Source organism: Thermobia domestica, chromosome 7, assembly GCF_964235325.1.
Source record: "Thermobia domestica chromosome 7, izTheDome1.hap1.1, whole genome shotgun sequence".
Taxonomy (NCBI): Eukaryota; Metazoa; Arthropoda; class Insecta; order Zygentoma; family Lepismatidae; genus Thermobia; species Thermobia domestica.
Genome location: NC_137460.1, coordinates 143,470,453 through 143,483,193, shown reverse-complemented (window position 1 = coordinate 143,483,193; position 12,741 = coordinate 143,470,453). Strand labels below are relative to the sequence as shown.

At 33.3% G+C, this 12,741-nt stretch overlaps 1 protein-coding gene across 1 annotated transcript in view; it reads right to left on the bottom strand.

The window, feature by feature from the left end:
* Positions 1–12,741, bottom strand: part of LOC145690435 (uncharacterized) — a 50,675-nt gene that overhangs the window by 18,377 nt on the left and 19,557 nt on the right. Inside the window, exon 2 of the mRNA XM_081765310.1 lies at positions 11,790–12,422. Within this exon, the coding sequence (XP_081621436.1) occupies positions 11,790–12,400 (611 nt within the window). The 5' untranslated portion in view covers positions 12,401–12,422. The remainder of the gene's footprint in view (positions 1–11,789; positions 12,423–12,741) is intronic.

The following is a 12,741-nucleotide window of genomic DNA, read 5'->3' as shown; positions in this document are numbered from 1 at the left end:
AAATAATCTATTTTCATACATTATGGTGTATCTATTATTTTGAGGCATTTGAGCTTGGGTTCACTCCAGAATTTTGGCGAATCTACTGCAATAGCATCTTCCATCTTATGATTTGAAAAGAATGTTTCTTCTTAATTTTCATAACCATATTCCCAAATTCGTTCTGAGACTTTGTAATCATTATTTTTTGGATTTAAAATGAATCTAGTTTGAGGCACTGAATGACACTTTCCTCGCTTGCTATTAATTTAAAGAATTTCTGCTCTATCTTTTGTAAGAATTATTTGATATTTATATACAATACTGTGTATATGTTCTTTACCTTTTTGATTGGGCTTAAAATCAGTCAAGAATGGGAGTGAATCTACCACAATAAAAAGCTCATTCCCCTCGGTTAAAGAAATATACACATAGCCACTTTCACCACAATTCCTTGAGTTGAAGAACAATCAAGAATATGGAAGTGAATTAACTTTACCATTACCATTTAAAATTAAGTTACACGATAGGTGGTGTGAAAGTAATTATGTTTTAATATACCTATATACTCCTGCAATATCCTTACCATAGTTTTTTCGGGAAACAGAAAAAGAAAGTATATTGACGTGTGTAATGTTCACACAAGCACTTCCCAACGACTATGAAAGAAACAGCTGAAATATGCAAAGTACCGTATATAGCAATACACGGTTCCGTATGCTTTCCAAATATGTTATTTCTTTCAGACAAGGTACAATTACCGGTGTTCAAAAATACGTACTAAAAGACCATATAATATTCTCACCCTGAAATTTTGAGTAAAAATGTGTGAACATGGGATACGGGCGTATACGACAGTATGGTTCAAATTTTTTGTCTTTCCCTTATCCCTACTATTGCGGATAAATTCAGGCAAAAATGAGGGTCGAGTTGTCCCACACTCTGCCCCTAAAAGTTCGTTCCTTATAACGTTCGTAAGAAGATAAAAGTTTTGTGGAATGCAGTGTCTCTCTTACAGACTTCGCAATGATCCCCACTGCTAGAAGTTGGATGGGTCAAGAAAAAGTTCGTGAATTCATATCCAGTCGACTTAAAATTTAAATTTGGAAAAAAATCTTAACATCCAGAATATATGAAATTAAGTATCTTTTGAAATTACAGACTTACGGCAATTGTTTGCTGTTGAAATTATTCAGATCGATGACTGAGTTCATCATTCCTTACGAAAAGACTTTTAGAAAAAAAAATCTCAAAAAATAATTGATATTCATAAGAGAATAGGTGTAGTTTGTTTTGTGCTTAAAGTGAAATCTCTTGTGTCAACATGCAGAGTATATTACTCAAACGCAAGGGGGAAATTCACATTACCATTAAGTTTCTATTTCAAGGTAACTGCCCTTAATAATAAAGCAAAGCGTTTTTCTTAAAGAATTATTGCTGTTGATTTGGATCGCAACTGATGAATGATACGGCAAAGTATGTGATTCTTTTAAAAAAAGCAATCGCTCGCTTTTATAATGCACAGCTTTACTAGTAGTATTTATACGAAAACTTCTGTTTGTGTGTGTTATATAATTTCTGCAGTGGGGGAAGTAAGGCCTCAACTTTCAAGCTACTCAAGGATGGCTATCACTACTGCATTCTATGTGATTATGGTCCGGCTATAAAAAATGCATAGACATTTGTATTGAATGTGTTCTGTTTTGTCTCAAAGTCATGTTCTGTTAATTACTAAGACGTAATCGACGTTTTTTAGTTTTTCAATCAGCGCTCACAGTTCGGAGTTTATATGTTAAATTACAGTTTCGTATTTGCACTTTTTAACATAATTAATAGATTAATGATTTCCAAACTGGCAGCTTCTCCTAAATGGCGAAAAGGTTATTAGGGGAATATAATCTACTGATATAAAATGAACTCGTTGATTTTTTTTAAACGTCACTTTTCCCTTCTTACCACGAATACGTAATCGACTATATTGATGCTTTTCGCTTCTAAAATAGTCAGCAATATTAGACGTTGTTTCAAGACTACATTGGGTAATTAATTTATTTAGTCCTATTAGTAAAGCTCACCTTAGTTAATCAAATTTCCTAGGCGGCATCAGTAATTCTAAAGTTAATTCCAAGGGAAATCTCAATTGGGTACTTGACTCCTGGAGCATTCATGAACTTGATGACCGTGCACTAAGTGACGGACAAGTTCCCAATATGCTGGATGTAGTCAGAAGTATATCTTCATGAACTTTAATGTTGTTTTATATATAGAACTGCTTATTTGTTTGTCAATTTTGTCTTTTGTTTCTTTTGTCTGGCGATCTTATCAAGTTCCTAGATTTTGATTTTCACATGGTTCACGGATGATAGATCTTCACGTAAATAGTGTATCATCTGTTGGAGAATTTCGTATAATTCTTATTTACGTTTCTTACTGACACTAATACTTTCATTACATTATCGAACTTAGAATCAAGACCAAGTGGTAACGGTTCTCACTACGATTGTGATCAAATCATACAACAATTACATAAACGAACATAAATATCGCATCTTCAATATACACACACGCATGTATACGCAATAAAACTTCGGAGCCCGAACTTAGTTTCTCCAGACCACGTTCGAATTTCAAGTCATTCGAGTTCCAAGACAAGACAATATGTTCTCTTTAAAATAAATAGAACAAAATGGATTAATTCGTTTATGTCCCAGAACTAAAAACTCACTCTATGGCCTATGGAAGCCGGAGGTTCAATGCCGCGTTCACAAAAGCTCTCCACTGACTTCTATTCTTAGCTAACTGCATCCAGTTTCTACTTTGTATTCCAATCTCTGCCAGATCCATCTTAATATTGTCCTTCCATCTGCGCCTACGTCTTCCTAATGGTCGTTTTCCGATTGGTCTTCTAGTCAAGACTTTGAAAGCGTTTCTACTTTCTTCCATTCTAGCTACATGACCCGCCCACCTAAGCCTCCTAGACTTGACAACCCTAACAATGTTCGGTAAACCGTGTAAATTATGTAGTTCCTCGTTATGAAGTTTCCGCTATTCCCCATTCCCGTTCCTCTTGGGTCCGAATATTCGTCTCAGGATCTTGTTCTCAAATACTTTCAGTCTACGTTCTTCCCTTAGAGTAAGTGACCATGTTACGCAACCATACAGAACAACAGGCATGATTATCGTTTTGTATATTTTAAGCTTCAAATTCCTCGATAGAATTCACGGCGACAAGAGATTTTGAACCGAGTAGTAACACGAATTTCTTGCTTTTAGTCGACATTTATTTTTTCGTGAATATGATTTTCCTCTGTTAACAAAGATCCTAGATATTTGAAACTATCCACTTTATCAAAAGTATTATTTAATATTTTAACGCATCCATAATTTTCCGTATTACGGTCCCGACGCACTTCCATGTATTTAGTTTTCTCTGCATTTACTTCTAAACCCATGACCCCGCAAGCGTTTAATAAGATCTCTGCATTTCTTTCTATTGTTCTCCTATCATTCCCTATTAAATTTACGGGGCCGCGGTGACTCAGTGATAGAGCGTTCACTTCTGGTGCTTGGAGTTCCGGGTTCGATCCCAGCCCCCGCCAAGTGAAGTTTGTGGTGGACAAACACCGTGTGCGTGGGTTTTCTCGGAGTTATCCCGTTTCCTCCCACTTTCTTCATTAAACCGTGTCATTTATTTCTCACAATCACCGTCTCCTTTAGCCTAACCGGCATAATCGTAGGACGTAAAATTCAAAGATTTCATTTCCTATTAAATTTACATAATCAGCATATGCAATAACCTGGTGAATACCGTTTAACTCTAGGCCCTAGTTGCTATCTTTGATTTTCCTTATAGCGTATTTCAGAACAAAGTTAAATAATAGTGGCGACAACGCATCTCCTTGTTTCAGGCCTTTCTCGACGTGAAAGGTCGGGTGCAAAAATTTTCCTACCTGGACTTTACTTTGGGATTCATTTAAACATATCTTAATTAATCTAATTAGCTCTCTCGGTATTCCAAGTTCTGTAAGAACGTTGTATAATGTTTCTCTCTTAACCCGAGTCGTACGCCTTTCTAAAATCAATAAATACATAGTTGATGTACCGGATATTGTATTCCCACTTTTTTTCCAGTATTTGGCGAATGGTAAATATTTCGTCGATAGTTGGTAGATTTCGTCTAAATCCTCACTGATAATCTGCAATAATTTCGTCTGCGTATGGGGTCTATCTTCCTAATAGAATATTTAAAGTATTTTAGAAGATGTTGACAAAAGAGAAATGCCTCGATAATTATTAGTCAGTTTTGTCGCCTTTCTTGTGAATTGGAACAATGATTGATTCTTTCCACTCTTGTGGCAATTCTTCCTTGTTCCAGATAAGGAGAACGAGTTTGTGTATCTTGTTCCACAATTTTTCGTCTCCAGCTAAAATTAACTCAGCCGGAATTTCATCTACATCCGGAGATTTGTCTTTCTTCAATTTCTTTATAGTGGTTTCTACTTCTATTCGATTGGGTTCTGGAATATACGGTTCTGCGGTGTGCATCTCCTTTTCTCCATGCACATTAATATTTTGGTTGCGTCTTAAGCAAATGGTCAAAGAAATCTTTCCATCTATTTAAGACGCTATCCGTATCAGTAAGAACTGTACCGTCAGATTAAGCACGAGGTTGATAGCCATTCTTAAATTCGCTGATCCCCTTATACATGTCCCGGATATTTTTATTTTTACTATTATCTTCAAGTTCCTTAATTTTAGCTCTCAAAAAATCGCGTTTCTTTGTTCTAAAGGTTTGGAAGTTTCCCTCCTGACATCTGCAAACATCAAAGGTCTTGTGTAGTTATTTCATTCGGATTTTGTAGCCAACGTAATTTTGCCTGTTTTCTCTTCTCTGTTAGTTTAATGCATTCCTGGTCGAACCATGATTTGTTCCTAAGTATTTCTGCGTGTCCCAATTCTTCTTTTGCTGAAATTTTAATGCCTTTCTCTAATTTCAATCCAGGTATCCTCAACACTAGTACACTCCGAATCTTGTAAAGCCGAGAATCTATTCGAAACTTCAAACTGGTATTACTCTCTTACCTGGCTCTCTTCTAATTTCTTTAAATTAAATCTCTCCGTTTTTAGACGTTGAATATTACCTCCATTCAACGATAATCTCTCTCGTATTATCGCTGCTACCAGGTAGTGGTCATGTCACAATCAGCCCGTCTAAACGACCGGACATCAATTATGCTAGATTGCCTTCTTCTATCTACTAAAACGTGATCAATTTGATTATGTGTTTTTCGGTCTGGTGATGTCCAAGTGTATTTATGAACGTCGCGATGTGGGAATTTTGTACTCTTCACATTAGGTTTTTGAATGTTGCAAACTTCACGAGTCTAATACTCTAACAGTAAATACGCTGGAATTTATGATAAAATATTAAATAATAATATTATGTAAATAAAAATGTAAATTGATTAAATTAAAAACGTCCATGAAAAGGACGGAAAATATTTTCGCTACAGCTTCCAACAGCAAATTCAACGATAATCTGGAAAAAAAATATAATTAGTTATTGATGCTTATTTATTTACTTACAAGTAATATTTGAAAATTTTATAGGTTTTCAAATTTATTGTAATACCTAATTCACATATTATTCTCTTAAGAAGAAATAAATATTATTAATACTACATATGGAGACACTTTATGAGCCAGTTGTGTTCTCAGCAAATTTAATTATTCTAAATAAATTCAACTAGTGTTACGTGTCAACGAATTGTTTTAATATTCTTTACAAGCTTTTTCATATTCCACATAACTCTCTTGTATTAGTATTGTGATCAAATAGAATCGATTCGACAGTAAATTTAGCCACAACTTTTAGTCTTTTGTCAAACAGAACAACTCTAATGATTAGTGTGAGCTGTGATATTTCCTCTAGTTTATAATTTTTGGCAAAACAGTCTTTTCTTTCGTTCACTCAAGAATCTCAATTATGCGAAACTCTCTCAATCTTTCACGGCGATCAATCAGTTACATGCTGATTTAAAAGTTACGGAATTTGCAACACGGCATCAGGATGGGAGTAGTAGAAGAGCAGAGCGTAAACAATTGTTCTAAGAAGAAAGAAATCTATTGAGAAAACATTTATACGATATTGAAAATTTGTGAAAGAAGTGACAACCAAACCGCCTAATATTTTCCTCGTCACTGCTTTTCTTACGTGATTTTTTTAAGACTTCACTAATATACATCATCTATCACGCTAAAATCATGTCATTTATTACGCAAGCCAGAAATGAACGGATAACGACGTGAAAATGTGTAGGTAGAAAGTTTGTAAGCCATAAAATATTACGGAAAGCATAGAAAGAAGCCTGCATTTTTTTACATATTACTAACTGATGTTTAAAAATAACGGAGATTATTAGTTACCTGCCCTTAATTATAATGAGCGGTGATCACCAGAAGTCAAATAATTGTATGTACTGTACTTAGATAATTTAAGATAAAAGTACAATAATAAATTAAATGTAATAAAATATAATAAATAGCTCAAATAAGTTATAACAAAATTACAAATTACAATATTTCATGAGTTCTGGATTTTAAGATTTTGTTTCCTTACTCAAATTTTAAATCACGTGAGGCTGAATTCACGTTTTCCAACTTTTAACAATTGAGATCATTACGATGCCTTTGAAAGAGACACTTTCCACCAAATCTTTCCTATAAAAGTTACAGTGCTACAAATTTTTACGGGTAGAGTGTGAAACAACTCACCCCATTTTCGCCTGAATTTAACCCAAAGCAGTTGGAATAACATAAAGAGAAAATTGAACCATAATCGTATAGACCCGTATTAAGTTACGTAAACACATTTTAACTCAAAATTTCAGGGTGAAGATATTAAAGATTTGGCAAAAGCTAGAAAGCCTTAATGGATTGACCTATTAGCCTTTCTCCTCTTACTCCTTGGTAGTCAAATACATTTTCTCCGAAATTCTGTTGCCAACAAAGTTTGAACTGCCTGACAGCTCTCGGTCAGAATAGGGAGACAAGTAAAAGCTGATCTTCGTCACTTGAGTAAGAAATGGAATGTTTGGCGAAGAAAAGATAGGCTGGAAACTCCGAGTGCTTGGTATTGCTATGTTATTTGACACATTCAGCCTGCTTTCAACAAAATATTTCTTCCGTCGAGAAAGAACGACCCATATATACAGACAAGTAGGTCAATGTTTGTTCATTTTCCCCTTCTCTGTATAGAAAGAAAGAAAGAAGGCAAGAAATACATTTTGGACGGTGCATTTTTTTAAAAAAGATAAACATCAATGCATGTATTGAATGAAAAAGCACGAGAGAAGTTTTTAATCTATATAGAAGTTTCTTTAATTCTAGTCGAATAATAAATAACATCTGAAATCCATGATGAGTATTAACTCACTTTCTGATTTACATAATAGATAAGGCTGCAAGAGATCAAAAATCTCGAAATCTAGGAACGTCTTTAAAGAAAGTGGCATGAAAGAAACCCAACTCGAGTCAACTGGTACATCATTGGAAAATTCATTTGAAACGGTCTATCCGTTTTTCTCATCATGACGAGGTTAATAGTATGTTTGAGTGTGGAGGATAAATACCTCTTAGGATATTCATTATAATGAAAAAATACGAGAAATCCAACTCGAGCCAAGTGCTAATTTTCCGAAATTCTTTTCAAATGCTCCAGCACTTTTTTCATAATGATGAGGTAAGACAGTCCCGATTGTTTTCTTTCCAAAATTTGTTTTTACTTTCGAGCGAAGAAAGTACAGCAATCATGAAAAAATTTAATTTAAACGGATTTGTACGTTGAATGTCCTCTACATGACTCAAAACGTAGTTCTGGATGTCTGCTCGTCCCAACGAAAATATGTTCGGATGCCTAGAAGGCATATCTACGGTTTAACGTATCGAGACATAATTTTAAACTTAGGGTTTTCGTAAGATTCTCTAGCAGATTCTTTCGAATTTTCTTACTATCGCCAAAACTACGAGTAGTTTACTGGAAGATGCAAATCAAAATTTGTGATTTTTTCGAAAACACCTCTAACTATATTTCGTGTTCCATAAATCATTGTTTTATACATATGTGATTCATAACAATCTAATAATACGAAATAATTCATTTGTCCTGAAAATATCCACTAGCTTACTCGCGGGGGTGAGTTTTTCGGACTTTTTTTTTCATATTTCTTAAATAAATGTTTCATTGCTGACCGAACAAACACCATAATCATTGATCCTGAAACAAATCCACAAGAGGTAGTTTAGGTTTGGGGTGAGTTTCTTCCGGACGTTTTTTTTTTTAAAAAGCAAAACATGCAATACATAAAAATTGGATTATATAATATCCCTACTATATGGGTTAAGTAATTCCTCGCGAATAAATCCGCAAGGGGCAGTTTCCTAATAGGAGTGAGTTTACTACTGGATGATATTCTCGAAAGCAACACAAGCGATTTTGCTTATACATTACTAATAATTCTGTAATGAGGTGTAAATCATTTCGCAAGAAAATATATGCAACAAGTAGTATTTATTTTTTCTTTTTTACGATTTCCTTAAATACGATTCATGTGATTTTGTTGATACCTCATAAACAAATATTTAATTAATAACCCTCATATATGAGAACGACATTAGTCACTTCTTATGAAAACGTTCATGTCGATGACTTTCTTCGAACGAAATTTCCCCAAAACATAACGTTGTATTTCATGTTTGAGCAATAACTGCAGCACAATATGATATAGTTTAGAAAACTGGAGCGAGAAAATTTAGAGGAATGGCCTGTATCTTTTATCACATATTGAGAAACAATAATAGAATTTTCCCTCTTAAAAGCGGAATTTGAGAAAATGCTGGAACAAGTGTTTGCTCACTTTTAATGACGAGTTTATATACTAAGTTTTATCTCCTTAACATGTCGTGAAATACTCCATTCTCGGGGTACATTTTAAACCTTATTCCTCCACTTTAGCATATGCATTTTGATGACATAACAAGTGAGTATTGTTTCACTGTAAGTCCATGCGAATTCAAGCAGGAAATTAGAACGTATTCTTGGGACACTAAATCGATTGCCAAAAGTCGTTCTTCTTTTACTCATTTAGAAACAAATATTTTACTCATTGTTGGTGCTTTAAAATAGAAGACGTACACGAGTAAATGCTTATTCCTTTTAACGATTCTGTTACGCGAGATTTGGTTAAACGGGACTGTAGCGCAGTCTGTTTAATTAATATTCTTACTTTTATCAATTATAGAAACAAAGGTGAAATAAGCAAAATAAATAAACAAATAAATAATTCAATGTTAATAATTTGAAGTGGTGTGTATTTAGTATTTTAAACACATTTAAGAATAAATTATAATTTATGACATTGGCATTAAACTAAAGTGAATATTAAACAATTTCTTGCTGTGGATAGAACAATAAAAATGTAGTGTATTCTGAAATATTAAAATATTGATGTGATAGTATACGTTTAAACCTCTTATTATTAACAGTAGTAAGAGGATACGACTGTTAGGACACTTCCGATTACCACTTACTAAGGTTTTCTTAATGTTGCGGACACTATATATGGTTCATTTAGTTTGTAATTTTGAACACCAGTACTTGTACCGTATCTAAAGGGAACGAAATATATTTGGAAAGCACATGTAATTCTGTATTGCTATATACGGTACATACTTACGCATGTATCAGCTTTCTTTCATAATTGTTGGGAAATACTTGTATGGACATCAGATATGTCAATATATTAGCCTTCTGTACTTCCCGAAAAGAATATAAAGACATTGCACGGACATATAGGTATATCAAAATCTAATCACTTTCACGATACCTATTGTGTAACTTGACTAAATTATAAAGGTAAGGTTAATTCACTCCCACATTCTTGACTGTTCAACTGTTGATGTGAATTATTTACCACAAGAAATAATGTACGACATATTACACAAAAATCGAATACTTTTTACGAAATTTTCGTGGAATATATATATATATATATATATATATATATATATTTCCCTTTAATCTAGGGGTAATGGACTTTCGATTGTGGTAAATTTACTACCTTCTAGACTGATCTTAAGACCAATCAAAGGGTTGCAGAGCATATGCACAGTATTGTATATAAATATTGAATAATTCTTACAAAAGATAGAGCGTGAATTTTTTAAATTAAACACCAAGCGGGAAGGGATTATTCACTGCCTCATTTTTGATTGATTTTGAACCCAAAAATAATGATGTTTCCGAAGTCTCAAAATAAATATGCGAATATCTTTATGATAATTAGGAAGACACATCCTTTCAAATCATAAGAGGGAGTGACCGTAATGTTTGCAAACAAATCTGAGCATGCACACATTTAGTTGAGTAAGTTTATTACACGACAATATAATTCCAACTGAAGTGACTGTAATGTAAATTAACTAATACATGCGTTAAATAAATTAATAACGTTAATTATGAGTGCATACCTAAACCGATATTTTTGTGTGATTTTTAAGTGTAACTTGACGTGTAGATAAATCTCAAACATGAAGTTAAAACAGCAATAAAATACAAGCAGAAGATTTATTTGTAAAAATGTCAGACATTTAAAGTGTTCCAACAGAGTATCGCAAGTTGGATTTCTTTTCAAAATTTTTCAATTTTCAAAAACTATAATTTGAAAATAGAATAAATTCCCAAGGCTGGATTTTTTTCCCAATAAAACACATTTTGGTAGCTGCAAAACAATCAAAAAATTAAACTTGAGGTTACGCTTGTTCTTGGGATGATACACCCTGAACTGAAACTGAAGATGTACTATTTTCAATTTCAGATGTTTAGGGAGATTGGGACCCTTAGGATATACACTTCACTTAATGAACTATCTATAATATTTATGTTGTTTCTTTGTGAATAAAATTATTTTTGTTTCATCAACCTAGGATCCAATTATGATTATTATAAATTAACGCAAATCCTTACAAAAGCAAAACTCAGCGTGTATTGTAAAACAAATGGCTGCCATGTGAATACCAAAATTATAAACTTTAAATAGTGTTTATTTTGAAGTACCAACCTGTTAAGGTAACTGCAAAAAATGTATAATTTGTTTTAAAAATGTTCAAGCGACCAATTTTGGACCACTTGATGCAGATTTACCCTTCACTCCTTACCACCTGTTCACAAATAACATACAATTCTATACTTTGGCGTCCAGAAATCGTACGACAGATGTCACTTCACATTTGGCGGTATATTATATTGCGCCACCCATTGAACCTTATAGCTTCTGGCACGTACGCAACTCCATTCGAATGATTCTATTTCTGTTGGAAACAGAGATTACTGGGTCTGCTCAAATTCATAACTATTGGCAACCCCGTATAAAAATACCAGCTTTTTTTTCTAACATGCGCTACGTAATACTTGAGTCAGTAATTACACCAAATAACGTAAAGTGCGGACGTTAGATTTCGAAATTTAATATTTATTATACAAGATTGTCTTTTTCTCTCTGGAATTGAACCTGGTGTTCTATGCACCAAAGACGTGCGTGCTAATTATTATAGCAGTTAGAAGGGCTTAGATCGAAAATGTGTCTAACTACATTTATAAATATACCTCTTTAAAAAGTCAATTCTAATTCAGGAAAGATTTCGAGAGATCAATCTATAACTATCCTACCACTATATTAAGTGTATATTAAGTTCATAAATGCATGAAATTTAAACTATGATAAAAATAATATATATCTGTAATATTTACATACCTTTCAGGCAAACCTTTTGTTTTACAGATTTTCAAATCATGCAAGAGCTGATCACTGCCTGCTACACAAGGGTTGGCTTTGTTTCGATGTCTTCTTAAGTTGATGTCAAATTTTGATTTTATCTTCATATCATATTCATGTTCCATTAAACCTGGTGCAGCGCTATTCAACTTTTCTTTCTTATAAACTGAAGGAATATTCACTTCTCGTAACCGGTCGTCGCAATTTTCAATAGCAGTACGGGACGATATCTTTACGTTGCTCTGCACAGAGTTAATAGTTAAACGTTCCACAAGTACAATTGCTCTTTTCATTCTTACATTTGAGAAATTGTTATTTCCAAGCAGTTTACCTTTTTGTGGGATTTCTTCTTTAATGACCATATTATATGAATCTTTGCTCTGTTTCTGATTTCTTTCTGATGCACTCATAGACCCTATCGGCGAATGCTTCTCATTTTTCAATAGCAATGGGTAATTTGATTTGGTACCTTTTATCTTGCCATGATTATCATTCGTACTTTGTATATCCAACTCTTTAACAGCTACCGAAGAATTCTTACTTGATTTCCAAACAATGGGTACATCCATTTTGATTGTTGTTAGACTCATTCTTTGAAAGTGATATACATATCTGAAAGAAAAATATCTTGATGTAAGGACATTCTAAAAAAAACTTTTATCCACAAATAAGGAACAGGTTGAATATGAATCATAGGTTGAATGTAGTTTGCAGTAAAATACTTTTGAAGTTCCAGTTTATATGAAAAAACAAGTATTTCAAGTATTTAACCTGTAACCATTATGCTTTATAGGCTGAAAAAGACGGATGGCTAGTGTAAGAAAAAACATGTAATAAAGACATGGACCAAAAAAAAAAAAAAAAGAATATTATGTTGTCTAGCAAAATCCATAATTTATGATTTGGAAACAACCATGAGAATCTTTGCATT